General features: G+C 43.9%; 1 protein-coding gene and 1 long non-coding RNA gene across 2 annotated transcripts in view; one reads left to right on the top strand and one right to left on the bottom strand.

The window, feature by feature from the left end:
* Positions 1-18,037, top strand: part of LOC145723463 (uncharacterized) — a 68,305-nt gene that overhangs the window by 2,459 nt on the left and 47,809 nt on the right. The window lies entirely within an intron of this gene.
* LOC102751240 (mast cell protease 1) lies at positions 7,378-9,956 on the bottom strand. The gene is made up of 5 exons (XM_006739585.2): positions 9,902-9,956; positions 9,013-9,163; positions 8,430-8,563; positions 7,943-8,199; positions 7,378-7,500 (listed from the first exon to the last, which is right to left on the bottom strand). The coding sequence occupies exons 1-5, from the start codon at positions 9,954-9,956 to the stop codon at positions 7,378-7,380; spliced, it is 720 nt and encodes a 239-aa protein (XP_006739648.2).

Raw genomic sequence — 18,037 nt, 5'->3', positions numbered from 1 at the left:
TGATTAACTTATTTCACTTAGCATAAGTGAAATTCCATCCACGTCATTGCAAATGGCAAGATCGCGGTTGTTTTTTTTTTTTGATGGCTGCATAATATTCCATTGTATATATATACACCACATCTTCTTTATCTATTCATCTGTTGATGGACATCTGGGCTCTTTCCATAGTTTGGCTATTGTGGACATTGCTGCTATAAACATCCGGGTGCACGTACCCCTTCGGATCACTACATTTGTATCTTTGGGGTAAATACCCAGTAGTGCAATTCCTGAGTCGTAGGGTAGCTATATTTTCAACTTTTTGAGGAACCTCCATACTGTTTTCCACAGTGGCTGCACCAGCTTGCATTCCCACCAACAGCGTAGGAGGGTTCCCCTTTCTCCGCATCCCTGCCAACATCTGTCGTTTCCTGACTTGTTAATTTTAGCCATTCTGACTGGTGTGAGGTGGTATCTCATTGAGGTTTTGACTTGGATTTCCCTGATGCCGAGTGATGTTGAGCACTTTTTCATGTGTCTGTTGGCCATTTGGTGTCCTTGAGAGTTTTCACTGCTGCTTCTGTGTCCAGGTTTTTGCAATTATGAATAGAGCTGCTATAAACCTTTGTGGACAGGTTTTTGTGTGAACTTAAGTTTTCATTTCTGTAAGATACATAGCCAGGCGTAGGATTCTAGGTCATATAATAAATGTATATTTAGTTTTCTAAGAGAACGCCAAACTATTTTCTAAAGTGGCCATACCATTTTCCACTCCCCCAGGAATGGATGAGAGCTCGTGTTGGTCCACATCCATGCAAGCCCTGGGTTTTTCAGTATTTTTTTAAAAAATATTATTTATTTATTAGAGAGAGAGAGAGCGAGAGAGAGTGTGCACACGAGTGAGGGGAAGGGGTGGGGAGAGGGAGAAGCAGACTCCCTGCTGAGCAGGGAACCCTGGAAGGGGGGGCTTGATCTCAGGACCCCGGGATCATGACCAGAGCTGAAGGCAGACACTTAACCAATTGAGCCACCCAGACAACCCTCAGTATTTTTAATTTTAGCCATTCTAATAGGTGTGTAGTAGTGTTTCATTGTGTTTTTAATTTGCAGTTTTCTAATGGCTAATGAAGTTAAACATTTTCGTGTGTTTATTTGCCACCCATAAATACTCTTGGATGAAGTGTGCTCATGCCTTTTGCCCATGTTTTAACTGGGGTTTTGTTTTCCTCCTGGTGAGTTTTGTCAGTACTTTATACATTCTGGATAAAAGTCATTTGTCTTTTTTCTTTCAGTCTGTAGCTTGTCCTTTCATTCTCTTAACAGATACCTTCCGTAGTGCAAAGGTTTTTAAATTTTGATGAGTCCAAAAGAAGTTGATACCTTCTTTTATGGATTGCGCTTTTGGTGTCATGCCTAAGAATTTTTTGCTTAACTCCAGATCATGAAGATTTTCTATTTTTTTCTAAAAGTTTCATAGTTTTACATTTAAATTTATGATCCATTTTGAATTAATTTTCGTATAAGATACGACATTTAGATTGAGATGGTTTTTGTTGTTGTTGTTGTTGTTTGCATATGGTCTCATGAGAATTAAATGAGGCAAAGCAGGTAAAACAGTGCCCCCAGTAGAAGTTAATTCTTGCCCTTAAATTTTGTATGGCCTTGGGGTAAATGACCTCTTCATGGATATGATGCTGACTCCTGGAGCATGCAGACCTATAAGGGCAGAGGTATAACTCACCTTACATTTCTTTCGGATCTTTTGGGTGAATTACAAGTCCACAGAATGATTATCAACTTCACCCATGGTCAGCTTTTTATAAATGTATTTCCTTGGGATCTAAATTTTCCTCCATCTGTAACCCTGGCTCTCACTCTGGTATTGAGGAATAGAAATGTCCTTGGGGCACCTGGTTGGCTCAGTCGGTTAAGCGTCTAACTTCAGCTCAGGTCATGATCTTGGGGCTCTGGGGTTGAGCCCCGCATTGGGCTCCCCACTCAACAGGGAGTCTGCTTCTCCCTCTGCCCCTCCCTCTGCTTGTGCTCTTTCTCTTTCTCTCAAATAAATAAATAAAATCTTAAGAAAAAAATGTCCTTTATGACAGTGACCTTGAGTAAAAATTCATTTGAACTATCTAGAGACTGAGAGGAGGCTCTCAAATGTGGTAGCCAGGGCTGGGACTAGGGCACAGCAAGAGAGGCACATAGGACACACTGTTGAGGAGATGCTCGCTCTCAGGGTCCTGCAAGAGCCTCCCTAAGCGACTGTCTCCTTAAATTTTGCACCCAGGTGGCTTTGGCTTTCTTGCCTCACTCTGAGGTGGGTCTCCTGCCGGGTGGCAGCAGTGAGCCTGAAAGATAGGGCAGCCCATAGGGTGGGCTCAGGAGCAGCGAACAGTAGATTGTGAGTACAAGGTGGGAGTGAAACCCTGGACCTGTTATTCTAATTACTGTAAAAAAATAAAAACAGAGCAAAATAATTTTCTGAAGCAGGCTGGAGCTACACTCTGTAAATGGTATTAATATGCTAAATGGTAAAATGTTTTAATATGCTCTTTATCGCACTCACTGCGGATTCTTTTCTTGATATGTTGGAATAGTAAAGCTTTTTATGAATTTAATGCCCAGTCCTAATATAAAAGATTTATTAAAGTAAATAGTGGGGAGGTGAGTGGGAGGATGGGGTAACTGGGTGATGGGCATTAAGGAGGTCACTTGAAGTAACGAGCTCTGGGTGTTATATGCAACTGATGAATCACTAAATTCTACCTCTAAACTAATAATACATTATATGTCAATTAAATTGAATTTAAATAAAAAATTAAAAAATAAAGTAAATGGTGATTTTTGGAGAAAATTTTAAATTCCTAAAACTCTGCCTTAACTCCTGTATTCTAGAGTTACCATGACAAAGTACCACCAAGTAGGTGGCTTAAAACAGTAGAAATGTATCTGCTCATAGTTCTGGAGGCTAGAAGTCTGAGATGAAGTTGTGGGCAGTGTGGATTTCTTGTGAGGGCTGTGAGGAGCACTCCGCCCTGTGCCTCTCCCTAGCTTTGGGGATAGCTGGCAATCCTTGGCGTTCCTTGGCCCACAGATGCATCATTCAGTGTGTGTTTTCACCCCGCCTTCTCCCTGTGTGTGTGACTTTCCTGCTATGAGGACTCGGGCCATATTGGATTAAGGGCTCACTTGACTTCTGCATGACCACCCTCTTCAGGGTGACAACTGCTACAGTGTGGGCCCATGCCAACCCCCTACACAGTGCAGGACCGCGTGAGGGGAGAAGGTGCCGGAGGAACTGTGGGTAGGAGGGACAATTCCCAGGTTCTCGGGGGAGGGCCTCACACTTGGGGGGGGGGTCAGAGGGGCAGTTATCTTCCTGTTGGGCTTTTTGACCCAGGCTCCCACAACCCTGGCTCTGGAGGAGCTGGTTCCTCAGCGTTCCCCTGTGTACCACCCTCAGCTGTCCAGAGCCCTTCTGTTTGGGCAAAGCCATTTTATCCGGATGGTTTCTCCTGCTGACCCTGTGGTGCTGAGACTCTCCTGTTGCTCTCAGTGCCAGTCAGGCAGGCTCATTCCGTGGGCCCTTTTGTCCCTCCTGCGGAACTAACGCTGTAGGGATGATGCTGTGCTTAACTTCTCTGTGTGGCTGGGCCACAAAGTGCTCTTTCCACAGCGTGGGTCCATGGCATGCTTGTTTGGTTGGCATTGGTGGCCATGCTTGGAGTCAGTGCCCGTCAACCCGTTGGGGTCCAATTCAGCGTGCAGACTCAGTCCAGCTCCCTGTGGTCTCCAGAGGCTGCAGACTTCTAGGAGGCCAGGCTGGCAGGGTAGCCTGACCACTCCCTCCACGTCTCCAGTTGTCCAGCTTTCTGGGAAGGAAAGATGCCCTGAAAACGTGCTGTGGCAAGGGGTCAGAAGTGGGTGGGGCCTTAGCAGCAATTCAGCGAGTGCTCTGGTCTCCTAAGCAAACATTATGCATAACGTCCCTGTTCCTTGTCTTTCATATTTTATAACTATTATTTAATTATACAAATTTAAAAGGAGATTTGGGGCTAAAAGAAAAAACACATTTTTTTAATTTAGAAAGCGAGAAAGAGAGACTGCGTATAAGAGGTGGGGAGGGGCAGAGGGAGAGAGAGAATCTCAAGCGGACTCTGTGCTGAGCTCCAAGCCCAACAAGGACCACTGGGGAGGGGGGAGGGACGGGCTCGATCTCATGACCTTGAGATCATGACCTGAGCTGAAATCAAGAGTCAGACACTTGACTGACTGAGACATCCAGGTGCCCTGAAAAAGCACATCTTTTTTTTTTTTTTTTAAGATTTATTTATTTGACAGAGAGAGACACAGCGAGAGAGGGAACACAAGCAGGGGGAGTGGGAGAGGGAGAAGCAGACTTCCTGCTGAGCAGGGAGCCCGATGCGGGGCTCCATGCGGGGCTCAATCCCAGGACCCTGGGACCATGACCTGAGCCGAAGGCAGACGCTTAACGACTGAGCCACCCAGGCGCCCCAAAAACACATCTTTCAATTACTATTTCCAGCGTAAGTTCTTTTATTTTTGAGATCTTTCCAGGTTTTCTCTTTTCTTTTCTTTCCTTTTTTAAAGGTTTTATTTATTTATTTGAGATAGAGAGAGAGCGCACGCGAGCGTGCCGGGGGAGGGGCTGAGGGAGAGGGAGAGAGAGAATCTCAAGCAGACTCCTCTAGGAGCCTGACGCGGGGCTCGATCTCAAGACCCTGAAACCATGACCTGAGTTGAAACTGAAAGTCGGCCACTTAATCGACCAAGCCACCCAGGCACCCCTGTTTTTTTCTTTTTTTAAAAGGTAATTAAAATTTTTTTCACAGTCATGTTTTATTCATACCACATATATATCACAAATTATATTTTATACATTGTGTGACCATTAACATAGATCTATTATTATTTTTATGAATTTTTCTTTTAAATTATAAAAACTGTAATATTTGCTGTTGCTTTTATATTTATGTATTTAGAGTGCTTTTCCCCAGTCCTTTTTATTTCATCATATGTCTTCAAGTTTCTCTCTATTGTCCTTTCCTTTCAGCCTGAGGGGCTCCATCTAACTTTTCTCTTTTTTTGTATTTATGAATTTTTTAAAAAATTGAAGTGTAGTTGACACATAATGCTACATTAATTTCAGATGTACAACAGAGTGAACTGCCAAGTTTATACATTATGCTAAGTTCACAAGTGTAGCTGCCATCTGTCTCCAGGCAAGGTGATTACAATACCCTTATTCCCTGTGCTGTGCCTTTCATCCTCGTGACTTATTCATTCCATGACTGGGAGCCTGGATCTCTTCTCCCCTTCACCCCTTTTGCCCATCCCCCCACCAAACTCCCCTCTGGCAACCGTCAGTTTGCTTTCTGTATTTATGGGTCTGTGTCTGCTTTTTTTGGTTTGTTTGTTCATTTTGTCTTTTAGCTTCTACATATAAGTGAAATCAGATGGGATTTGTCTTTCTCTGTCTGACTTATTACACTTAGCATAATACACTCTAGGTCTATCCATATTGTCGCAGGTCGCAAGATCTCATTCTTTTTTATGGGTGAGTAATATTCTGTGTGTGTGTGTGTGTGTGTGTGTGTGTGTGTGTGTGAGTGTGTACTATATCTTCTTTTATTTATCCATCTACCGATGGACACTTGGGCTGTTTCCATATCTTGGCTACTGTAAATAATGCTGCAATAAACGTAGGGGTGCATGTGTCTTTTCATATTAGTGTTTTCATTTTTTTGGGTAAATACCCAGTGGTGGATTTACTGGTTCATAGGGTATTTCTATTTTTAATTTTCTGAAGCACCTCTATTGTTTTCCACAGTGGCTGCACCAATTTACCCACTTAGGCCTGTTGTACACAGAGAGTTAGTTTATTATCAGTCTTGTATATTATGCTTGCTTTATTTTACATCTGTACTCATCAGTGGCAAAGCTGGAAACCCCGCTCTGTGGGCTGGTGGGCAGTGGGGAAGGTGGAGAGGCTGGGTTCCCTGTGTCCAGCCATGGTAGCTCTTTCCTGCCCGGGGCCAGGCCTATCTTCTTAGGCCTTAGGGGCTGTGGTGGGACATGTTTGGACGTCCTTGGATTGCAGGCTCCTGCGAGTGAGTTGGAGTTCAAGCCCTGTTTCCCCGCGTTCGGGCAGGCGCGGCTGTGGTGTACTCTCCCCGCTCAGACGATGGTGGCGTAGGGTTCAGAGTGTTGCAGGTCCCTTGGAGGAGGCAACTTTGGAGAACTTGGCCTAAGTCAGATATTCTTCTTCTGGAAGACCTGAGACACGGTGTCATTTCTGGAGGAAAATGACAGTTGAATTTGGGTGGCTGTGATGTAGTTCACAGACTAGGCTGACACTGATATTCTTGGGGTTCTCCCCTCAGCTAGAATGGCCCTGCCCCACATACGGCTCTGTTCTGACTGCTGTGCCAGACAGACCCATCCTGAGGACTCCTAGGGGTCATCCCTCCCCCTCCCTCCTGAGCTCTGCTGCTTGGGAAGTTTTCTTCCCTCCCCCTTGGCACAGGCTCCCCCGGCTGCAGAGCCAGTATTGAGGGGGATGATAATGATGAGGTAGAAGTGGTAGAAGTGGATGATAATGATGAGGTAGAAGTCCTGCCTGGGGCCATTTCTAGAAACAGTCATGGGGAGTTGGCTCTGGTACATCTATGCCCTGAACCACAGTGGCTGGGACACGGGTTTTGAGGAAAGAGGAAAATTGAGAGGAGGAGGAGGAGGAAGAATAGAAGGGGAAGAAGGTAAATTAGTGCAACATCACTCTGGATGTTAAATCCTATGTGCAGATCAAAATATTTTCTTCAATAATCCATAATACCACACAATGTACAGGGTAATTAGGAGGCACGATTATTATTATTTTTTTTTATTTGCGAGAGAGAGAATGAGAGAGAGCATGAGAGGGAGGAGGGTCAGAGGGAGAAGCAGACTCCGCACTGAGCAGGGAGCCCGATGTGGGACTCGATCCCGGGACTCCAGGATCATGACCTGAGCCAAAGGCAGTCGCTTAACCAGCTGAGCCACCCAGGCGCCCAGGAGGCACGATTATTAATCTGGCAAGAAAGGAGCCCAGAACAATTCATTTAAGCTAGAGAGGACTATCTGGACTCCTCCGTCAGAGCAGACCAGCTCCGTGGGAGAGAAGAGTCACACGCACCTGCTGAAGGCGGCATGTTTATTGAAGTTCACTGGGGGTACAGTCAGCAGGGGCTTTGTGTGCCTCCAAGAGCCTCCCTGGGGCTCAGGCTGGGGCCAGGCCCTGTGGAACCTGGGTCGGCCCAGGGAGGCCTCTGGCTTTGGGACTCTCACACGGGCTGGCCAGGCTTCCATGACTATATGTTCTTTAAGCTTTTATTAATCCAGGGACATATAGGGAGATTCGAGTGAAGACAGAAAAAAAAGCTTTGCATCTCCACGTCCGTAAAACACAATATGTTGGGCCACACCTGCACACAACAGGGGGCCCCCAGAATCCCCCTGTGGGTTAGAGAAAGCAGATCGTGAGCAGGGAATGTCCTTCTCTTCCTACTGTCACCTCATCCTGGTTCTATCAACACCCTAGCCAGCTCCTAGATACCCCAGAGTCAGATCAGGATCCTGGTTCCTCAAGGAATCCTAAGTTAGGAGATTAATGTCTTATTCCTCTCTGGCATGGAGCCACAACCCTAGGTCCTGTCCCTTCCATTTCTTCCTTTCTCTCCTGGAGTCCTGTTCAGGAGACTAGAAGGGAGGGTTAGAAGCAGGTCTTGAGTATGTGAGGATGGAACCCCGAGGGAGGATTCCAGTTCCCGGGTTGCTAAAACCCACAGACTCAGACACTAGTCACTGTACTAGGGGACTTCCTGACCCCACCCCCTCCCAGGAGGATGCTGTCTCCCAGGGACTACGTTGTGAGGAGGAAGTGGAGGTGTGTGGTCACCTTGTATGCTGATCTTATCTTCCTGGGATTGCCCACACAGATTTGTAAGTTATGGTTGTGAAAGAAATAGTGGTTGCAGGCCCTGGCGTCCATGAGTCTCAACTTCACCTCCCTCAGAGTGTCTGACACCAGCTCCATCACTCCCATTCTTCCCCAGCCTGCAGCCCTGCACATTCTCCCAGGTGAAATAAAGGTAGACCAGGTGAGCAGGGAGATTGTCCCTACGGCATGGGTCAGCTTGGCTCTCGTTTGTAGTTGTGAGGGAGGGAGAGGAGATGGACCTCCAGTCCCAGGGAAAGTGGGGGGTGTGCTGAGGTAGGGGCTCCCTGGGCAGGGCCAAGAGTTGTTCCCCAATGGGGTAGTGATGACACGGAGTGGGAGGGTGGGCTCCAAGGAAATGGTTTGGAAGAGAGAATGAGAAATGCACAGGTCAGGAGAAAGGTTCAAGAAGGGGGGATGGAGATGGGCCGGAAAGCTAATGGCACCTTCAGTAACATGATGTCATTGAGTTTGGTGAACGAGTTGTAATTTGGGTGAATGATTTGTTCTGAGACTTCTAGCTTCTGCCATGTGGATTCTTCCTGTTTTATGTCATGAGCTCCCAGAGTGACAGTAATTTTCCTGTTGAGAAGGAGGAGAGAAACAGGAGAAGACGCTGCTACCCTAGAAAGGGTCCCTTCTGAGCAAGGAGACAGTAGGCTCTCTTCTTCCCCAGTGCAGGGCCATCTGAGGAACTCACGTCTTACTCGGGACCGAAGTGCCCACCTGGGATCATAGCCAGTTCAGGAAGGGCCAGGCCCTGGCAGCTACAGGGGACTGAGAGACTCAGGCGGCAGCAGGATGAGAGGGCCAGCGTTGGCCTGCTGTGACCCAGCTGCCCTGAAGAGGGCGGTGGCCTCTGGAGGTGGAGATGGCAAATGAAAATGGGCTGGTTCCTTGCAATATACATCACTGACCATCTTGAGATGAGCAGGGCACAAGAATCTCTCCTCAGGCCACTTTGAAGCTGTGTGTAACTCTGGTTCCTACAGCTCCTTGCATGAAAAGAGAGTAAGTCAAAGTTTTCTTACCTTCCTTTACAATGAGCAGCTATCATCACGAACTCTTGACTTAGGAGAAACCCACCACAGCCGGCAACATACCCCTCGTCAGTGACCATTTCCAGAAGGGCCATGTAGGGGTGGGAGCGTGGCTTGGACTCAACGCCACTGATAATTTCCTCTCAAACAGAGAACCCCTAAACAGAGGCTCACTTGCTTTCAGACAGAGCACTGGGTGAGGAAAAGGAGGTGGAAGCTGAGGGCCCACAGAGCTTCCATCTTACTTCTTATGGAGCTCAGCCCTCCATGTGTCCTTATTGTTCACTTTCTTGACCCCAATCCGCCCTGTCAACCAACCCTCAGCCTACTTTCAGAACTTGATTGTTAGTCTTGATTCTGAGCTGTCATTTAAACGCTTCTTTTCTTTTCAAGATTTTATTTATTTATTTAAGAGAGAGAGAATGAGAGAGAGCTGTGCATGCGCAGGGAGAGAGGCAGAGGGAGAGGGACAAGCCAACTCCCTGCTGAGTGGGGAGCCGGACGGACGTGGGCTCATCCCAGGACCCTGAGATCATGACCTGAGTGAGCCAAAAGCAGACAGACGCTTAACTGACAGAGCCACCCATGTGCGCCTAAACATTTCTTCATGTCTCTATCCTGACCTCCTCTGCATGACAGCAAGCACCAAGAACTGGGAATGAGAATGGTGGCTATTTTGAAGAAAGCAGTTTAGGAGGAGTCAAAGCCAGTTTTCTGATTCTTTCTCCACCCAAGACTTCTCATCTCAGGGAAACTGTCATCAGCTGCAGGGAAAGAGTCTGACTCTTCCAGCTGGAGATTTCCCCCTAGAATACTTGCAGTGGGATCTTGTAGCCTCTTTTGAGGTCTTCTTTGACAGGGAGTTACACCCTAGACTCACCAGCTCCAGCTTCAGGAGGGAAGAGAATGGCCAACAAAAGAAATAGAGCCTGCATTTTCCCAGTGATGGTGTCCATGGTGAGCTTCCTCTGTTCCTGCCCTCCTTTGCCCCTGCTTTTATAATCCCAGCAGTAGAAGAAAGGGGAGGACTGGAAACCACAGAAACAACCTAGTCACATTTTTGTTTTTCACTTTGGCCTGGCTATCTTCCTCATCAGAAATTCTTACAACCCTCTTCTCCTCTCTGCTGGTGTTGAGGCTGTGGTCAGAGCCCAAGAGTCCTGTTTTCTAGGATGAGGCATGCACCTTTCCCATCTAACATAGCTCTCTTGAGGCAGAATAGTAACACAGATGGGGGGTAGATTAAAATTTTATTTTTTATTTTTAAAAAAGATTTATTTATTTATTTGAGAGAGAAAAAGCAAGCAAACATGTGAGTGGGGGGATGGCAGAGGGAGAGGGAGAGAGAGAATCTCAAGCAGACTCCCCGCTGAGTGTGGAGCCTGAGGCAGGGCTCGATCCCAGGACCCCAAGATCATGATCTGAGTTGAAATCAAGAGTCCTCAACCAACTGAGCCACCCAAGTGCCCCTTTATTTTTTATTATTGAAGTATAGTTGACATATCATCTTCTATTAGTTTCAGGTGTCCAACGTAGTGATTCAGCAGTTCTATATGTTACTTAGTGCTTCCCATGATAAGGGTACTCACCATCCATTACCATACAATGTTATTACAATATTATTTACCATATTCCCCATGCTCTACTTTCTATTTCCATTATTTACTTATTTTATAAAATATGAATAAGAATATATAAATATATGTAAAATATACTTATGAAATATAAGGATGTATAAATAGAAAGTATTTATAAAATATAGGGATGTATAAATAAAATATATCTATAAAATATAAATATAAATTTTATAAATAAGGAGTTTGTACTTCTTAATCCCCTTCACCTGTTTTGCCCATTCCCCCACCCACTGCCCTTCTGGCAACCACCAGTTTGTTCTCTGTATTTCAGAGTCTGTTTTTCGTTTGTTTATTTGTTTGTTCATTTTGTTTGTTTGTTTTTTAGATTTCACACATAAGTGAAATCATATGGTATTTGTTTATATCTGTATTACTTATTTCACTTAGCATAACACCCTCTAGGTTCATCCATGTTGTTGCAAATGGCAAGATGTCATTCCTTTTTAATGGATGTGTAATATTCCATTGCACATGCACACGTGTATGTGTGTGTGTACTGTATCTTCTTTATCCATTCATCTATCAATGGACAGTTGAGTTGCTTCCATATCTTAGCTATTGTAAATAATGCTGCAATAAATGTAAGGGCACATATATCTTTTTGAATTAGTGTTTTCATTTTCTTTGGGTAAATACCCAGTCCTGGAATTACTGGATCATATGGTATTTCTATTTTTAATTTTCTGAGAATACTCCATATTCTTCTCCACAGTGGTTTACGTTCCTACCAACAGCACATGAGGGTTCCCTTTTCTCCATATCCTTGCCGACAGAGGGGCGTTGGTTTAGGTGATGTAAGAATCTAGAATAGGAATCAGCAAACTTTTTCTGTAAATAGCCACCTAGTGAGTGTTTTCAGCTTTACAAGTCATACTGTCTCTGTGGCAACTATTCACCTCTATTGTAGTACAAAAGCAGCCATAGATAAGATGTAAAAAAATAGGTGTGACTGTGTTCCAATAAAACTTTATTTTAAAAACAGGTGGTGGGCTGATATGGCTTGAGGGCCATAGTTTGCCAACCCCTGATCTAGAAGAGCAGCCCTTTCTTCAATCCAAATAATCAGTAGAAGAACAGAATGTGGCAGTGAGAGAAAGAAGGAAAAATGGAGAATTTACTGACTACCCACAATATGTTTGGTGCTAATAGAACTTTACATGCATCATCTCATTTGTAATAGTCCTTTTGGGTAAGTATTATTATACACAATTATGGAGCACTCAAGCGAAGCTCAGGATGTCACATAGCAGCAAGATCCAAATTTAATATGTCAGATTCTGAAACTTATACTTTTTCCATTCCACTAATCTGAATAACAAGGGATGTGGGATGAAGTTAGTCCAATAAACAGAGAAAGGAATGGAATGTATAAAGGAGAACAGTTGTGTTCTCTAGGGGGTGTTGGGGTTTTCCACTTGTGCATTGAGAGTCACACTTAGTTTGATAACCATATGATATCTGCACTTGTCATTATTTGAGATATTACTCTGGGCTCTCATTCGTTTATGTGCATTGAGAAAGGAAAAAGTTGTTCTTTTTTTTTTTTAAAGATTTTATTTCATTTATTTGAGAGTGAGTAAGCGCACGAGGAGCAGGGGGAGGGGCAGAAGGAGAGGGAGAAGCAGGCTCCCCGCTGAGCAGGGAGCCTGACCCAGGCTGATCCCAGGAGCCTGGGATCATGACATGGGCCGAAGGCAGACGCTTAACCGACTGAGTCACCCAGGAGCCCCAGGAAAAGTTGTTTTTGACTAAACAATAACATGCCATCGATTACAAGATTCTTTCCTGTTGTAAAGGGGTTAAAATGTAAAATGTTGTGCATTTTGGAATCAATGAAATATGATATATTGCAAGTATCTCATTCACTCTCATGTCAGCCTTGAGAGCTATTATTGTTTTCATTTTACAGATGAGGAAACTGAGGCTCACAGAATTTGAGTCCCTTGACAAGATTTCAAAGCCAATAAATATCAGAACTAGGTGTCAAACACATACCTGTTTGACTTCAATCACATAATCTTTCCACATATCACCCTGCTTTCCTAGACTGTAAAAACAAAACAACAACAACAACAAGAATCTAGAGAGGATTACTCTACCAGTTCCCACAATTTTATAAGACGCAATCCTTATAAGAAGTCCCTTATTTTACATTACTCATAGTGGTTCTGCTTTCCTTGATTGAACTCTAAATAATAGAGATATTGGGGCACCTGGGTGGCTCAGTCGTTAAGCGTCTGCCTTCAGCACAGTTCATGATCCCAGGGTCCTGGGATCGAGCCCCGCGTTGGGCTCCTGCTCAGCAGGAAGCCTGCTTCTCCCTCTCCCACTCCCACTCCCCTTGCTTGTGTTCCCTCTGTCACTGTCTCTCTCTCTGTCAAATAAATAAATGAAATCTTTAAAAAAATAAATAATAGAGATATTGGCACTGGAAGTGAGTTCAGAAGAACCTACACTTAGGTTCTGTAACTTGGCTTGGGTTATCTATTGCAGGTTCTCTTATCTGAATATGTTTAAAGGCACTGTTGTAAATGGTAAAGCATATTAGTTGTAAGTTGTAAGTAACCATTATGGCATACAAAGCAAACCTATTAAATTATCATCTGTAGATATCTGTAATCAAAAGCAGACTTTAGGTGATTAAGTAATTGGTGACATAGAACATATTAGTGGAAACAAGGAGTATTATGGGGTTGATGGTTGCTTCTAGGTGCACTAAAGAACCTAAGAAAAATACATGATGAGCTTTGGGCTTTCAATTCCAAGCTTATGATCTAAGTAAGGGTCCAGAAATCTTCTCTGCCATAAAAGAAACCCTTCTCTCATGTAACTTCCTGTCTAAGATTTCTAAAAATCAAACCAATGTTTTATCCTGTGGGTGGTTTGAACATATCCTGAATCACCAAACTGGCAGGGTCTCTTAGATGAAATTAAAGCATTGAGACTCTGAAAATTGGAATGGGAATATATGTGGGCATATTCTCATGAAGCTGGGATCTTGAACCCCTAATTCCTTCAATCCTCCTTTGTCCATAACAGCAGCCCATCTTTTCCGGTCTGAGGAGGTTAGTCTTCCCTTGTTTGAAGAATCTGTAATGAGATTCCCTGAGGTAGTTACTTTGCAGCAGACTGCTGGCTGCCCCCTCCTACTACCTTTATCACTTCTGGATCTATAGCCAGATTCAACTCCCAGTAGATCCCAGACATGTGACCCAGAAGGAATTGCAATGTACAACAAAACAAGATTTTTGCTAATTTGTATCAAGAGAAACATGAATGGAATGGGTCTTAAAGGCATTGGTGTAGGTGTTGGGCCAGGTTGACTTTATTGATGGGTTGCATTAAATACAGATGCCAATGTCAGCATATTAGATCAAGCCATGTCGAGGTGGCTCTAACTATTTGACTAGTTGACTGGATTGGCATATGGATCCAAAGGTGGCCTATACTAAGTGAAGTTGAGATGCCAGACTTCTTTGATATAGAGAAAGGTATTCTATGCTTTGGGGAAATCAGAAGGTAGAGAAGATTTATTATTGTGAGACTGGTTTACTCACCCCAGTGTCCTAGGAGAGCACAGAGAACATTCTTTCCACCAAAGCTGTGAAAAATACATTAGGGAGAGGGAGCACTGGCATTTTTGGAGAGTGCTGTAGTGGCTATTGGCTACAAGTGTGGAGTGACCATGGGGTCTGCTGCTACTGGACCTGGATCCCTGAGTACCAAGGTGGTGGTGGGTCTCAGGGTGGGAGAAGCCAGGCTACCAGAGGTGCAGTGGGCTTGGTTACTCTAATGAGTATCAGAGTTGAAGCAGACATTAAGATAGTGGTCCATGACTTTGACTAGTTGATCGTGGTGTCCCTGAGCTGAAATAGATAGACTACTAAGGCCTTAGTTGATTTGGATAAGTAGAAGCATTCTGGGTCTGGTGAACAGAGGTCTTAAATATCACAAGGCACATGAACTAGTTCCCAGACTTGAACCAGCTCACTGACCCAGAGCTCCTTGAATGAAAAGGGTGAACTGCCTTTGAGGAAGGTCCTTGCTACATAGCCAAAAAATTGTTCTGTACATCTTCCTCTTTGCCTTCTTCAAAGCTATCTATGGCCATTTACCAGAGTGACTATGAATTAGAGAAAAAAATCAGAGACATGATCATGCCTTTGTTTGTTTGTTTTTTGTTACTGGGCCCTGGATCTGAACCGATATGAATTCCCAAAGACCCAAAATGCCCATGGGAATCACCAGTCAGAGGAGGGGCTTATGGACTGATCAACAAAGTTTTGGCATGCATTCATCTCACAGTGGTCTCAGTGGTTCCCAAATCAACCTTTGACTATTTTCCAAGCTCCAGAATGCAGAGGTAGGATGGATGTATTACAAAGTGGCAGAATCTCCATCATGGTTGCCTGACTCCTGAAGTGAGGGCTATTATGGTAGAAAAGACCAAGTGGAGACACCAGAATGGCCTCTACCTACAAAAATAGTGAACTAAGAGCAATATTATATTCATAGAGACATTCAGGTATTAGTGCAATCGCCAAATTATAGAAGGATGCAGGAGTGATGATTCTTACCACATCTCTATTCAGATCACCTGTTTGTATCAAGAGAAACATGAATGGAATGGGTATTAAGGCATTGGTGTAGGTGTTGGGCCTATTTAGTCTTTAGTTATAGGACTTCTGGGCTCTCTGTCTTATGCCTGAAGAACTCCTGATTTTGTTTTTTTTAATTGTGCTGGTGTTTGAAGGTGTTAGAGGACAAAGTGTTCAGGGAAGTAAAAGGCTGAGCGGGAGGTGGATTCTAATGTCTCGGGGGAGAACTCCCTCTAGGGTGAGAGATGACAGGAGAGCCTCTTGTTTTACTTTCTCACTTCTGTTGCAGGCTCACCGCAGACCTGAGAACAGTTGGCTTTGTGTTGTTTTCTGCCCTGTCTCATCTCCTTTCAATAGCCTCCAAATTTATCCAGTAGTTATGCTAGACAGTCTTCAAGCCATCCCCTTCCCAAGGGTTTGGGTAGTCCCTGAAATCTGGGATGCTTCTTTCATAAACCTTGTGATGCTGCGGTCTATCAGCAATCAGCATTGGCCAGGCTGGCAAGAGATAGCTCTCTGCATCTTAGAATCAATTCTATCAACGGCGATCTTCTCTTATCTGGTGGGCTGTTGGAGGAGGCCTGTTTGTACCAACTGTCCTTTTCACGTGCCTTCTTGAAGTTTGTTTGATTTGTGGTTGCTGCCAAGAATGGGGTACGGCAACTGTTCTGAGCCAGCACAGCAACAAGGGACAGAGGCATAGCCTCAAGGTGTGTTTTATGCTCTCCGATGTGTGGGTTCGATTAACTGACGGGGTGCTACTCAGGACTCTTCATTTAACCTTCCAGGATGTTTTCCCATGTAATCATTCTTCCCTTTGGTTGCTCCTTCTTCTTGCATTTCCTTATCTCTTTACAGAGCCATCCAGGAATAACTTTGTTCCTCCCCTAGGTGGCATATTTGATTGATACAATTTTGAACATTTGGCTGGTATATTGATATGGCCATGGTGGAGGGACCTAAGCAACAACATCTCCTGTGAAGGACTGATTTTTTAGTGCTTCTAAGAGGATTGTCATAAGGAGAAGAAAGGAGTGCATTTCCTAGGGCAAACATCTCTCATTTAAATGCAAAAATCACACTGTGAAGGACATATTTCTGTGGATTATTTTTAAAAGATTTTATTTATTTATTTGACAGAGAGACACAGCAAGAGAAGGAACACAAGCAAGGGGAGTGGGAGAGGGAGGGGGAGAAGCAGGCTTCCCGCAGAGCAGGGAGCCCTATGTGGGGATCCCAGGACCCTGGGATCATGACCTGAGCAGAGGGCAGACGCTTACTGACTGAGCCACCCAGGCGCCCCCCTGTGGATTCTTCAAGTTGCTCAACTCCTTCCTGATTTCATGGCCTTTTCTATCCAGTCTTAATCCCTTGATAATCACATGACACATGATTGGCACTATCTCCCTCATCTCAACCTTCCATTCATTTTCTCTTACTAAGATATGAGTTCTTTCAGTGATGATATTTGTGTCAATCTGGATATCAAAATTCTCTATTCCTCTCAGGCTCTGGGTTTCTGGATAAAATGCTACTCATTACTCACTTTATCAGTCAAAAAATGGTTTGATGGGCATTTAGTAGATGCCAGACTCTGGTGATACAAAAAGATGAGTCTGTATTCTTATAACCACAGCACAAAGAGCAAAGTGCTGCAAGGGAGAGATGTAGAGATATTGTGGTATGGGAAGAGAAGCTCCCAAGTCTGCCCTGGGAAGGCAGCGATAGCTTCATTCCATCTGAGATCTCAAGGATGGGTTGCATTTTGTCATTGGACAAATTGAGACATGTTTTCTGAACAGAGGTAGCAACGTATCCAAAAAGGGCCAGAGAAAGGGTGGGTGACTGGGGGAATTACAAGTCACTCAGTATTACTGAAGCATAGTTAATGGAGAAACGGCGAGAATGGTGGAAGAGGAGGCTGGATAGGAGCCAGTTTAGAAATGGCTCATCTGCTGCAAACGTGTGGAGTTTGTCCCTATGTCAGTGGTTAAAATATTGTGGTCAAAACCACACTAATATAAAATTTACCATCTCTACCATTTCTAAGTGTGCACAACAGTGGTGTTAACCATATGCAGATTATTGTGCAATAATCACTAGGAATTTTTCAGTTTGCAAAACAGAAACTCCATACCCATTGAACAAGAGCTACCCTTTCCTCCTTCCCACAACCTCTGGCCATCACTGATCTATTTGTCTCTTGAGTTTGACTACTTTAGATACTTCATATAAGTGGAGTATTTGTCTTTTTGAGACCAGCTTATTTCACTCAGCATACTGTCCTCAAGGTTCATCATGTTATAACATATGACAGGATTTCCTTCTTTTTTTAGGGATAATTAATATTCTACTGCGTGTAGTTATCATGTTTTCTTTATCCATCTACAGTGGACATTTAGGTGATTCCACCTGTTGGAGTGTTCTTTTCTCTTTACATTGTGAAATTGATCACCCATACATGTAGGGCTTATAATTTACATGTACATCTTAGTGAACAATTATAGAGCAGGTGCTCATGTAACTATCACCTAGATTAAAAAATAGAACATAGCCAACAGGTGCCCCCTTTGTGAGAAGATTTTAAGTCAGATTCTATCTCTTTAAGACATTGGGCTACTTATATTTTCAAATTTTCAAATTTTCTTGTGTCAGTTTTGGTGAGTTATGTTTTTCTAAGAATCAATCAAGTTTCTAATCAAGATTTTCAAATTAATTATCATAAAGTTATATTATAATCATTATATTATAATTAAAAAATATATATTTTTTTATTCTTAT

The sequence above is a fragment of the Leptonychotes weddellii genome, chromosome 9, assembly GCF_054177405.1.
Source record: "Leptonychotes weddellii isolate Sample4059 chromosome 9, ASM5417740v2, whole genome shotgun sequence".
In the NCBI taxonomy this organism is placed as follows: Eukaryota; Metazoa; Chordata; class Mammalia; order Carnivora; family Phocidae; genus Leptonychotes; species Leptonychotes weddellii.
Note: the sequence above shows the minus strand (reverse complement) of the source record. Positions and strands in the feature narration are given on the sequence as shown.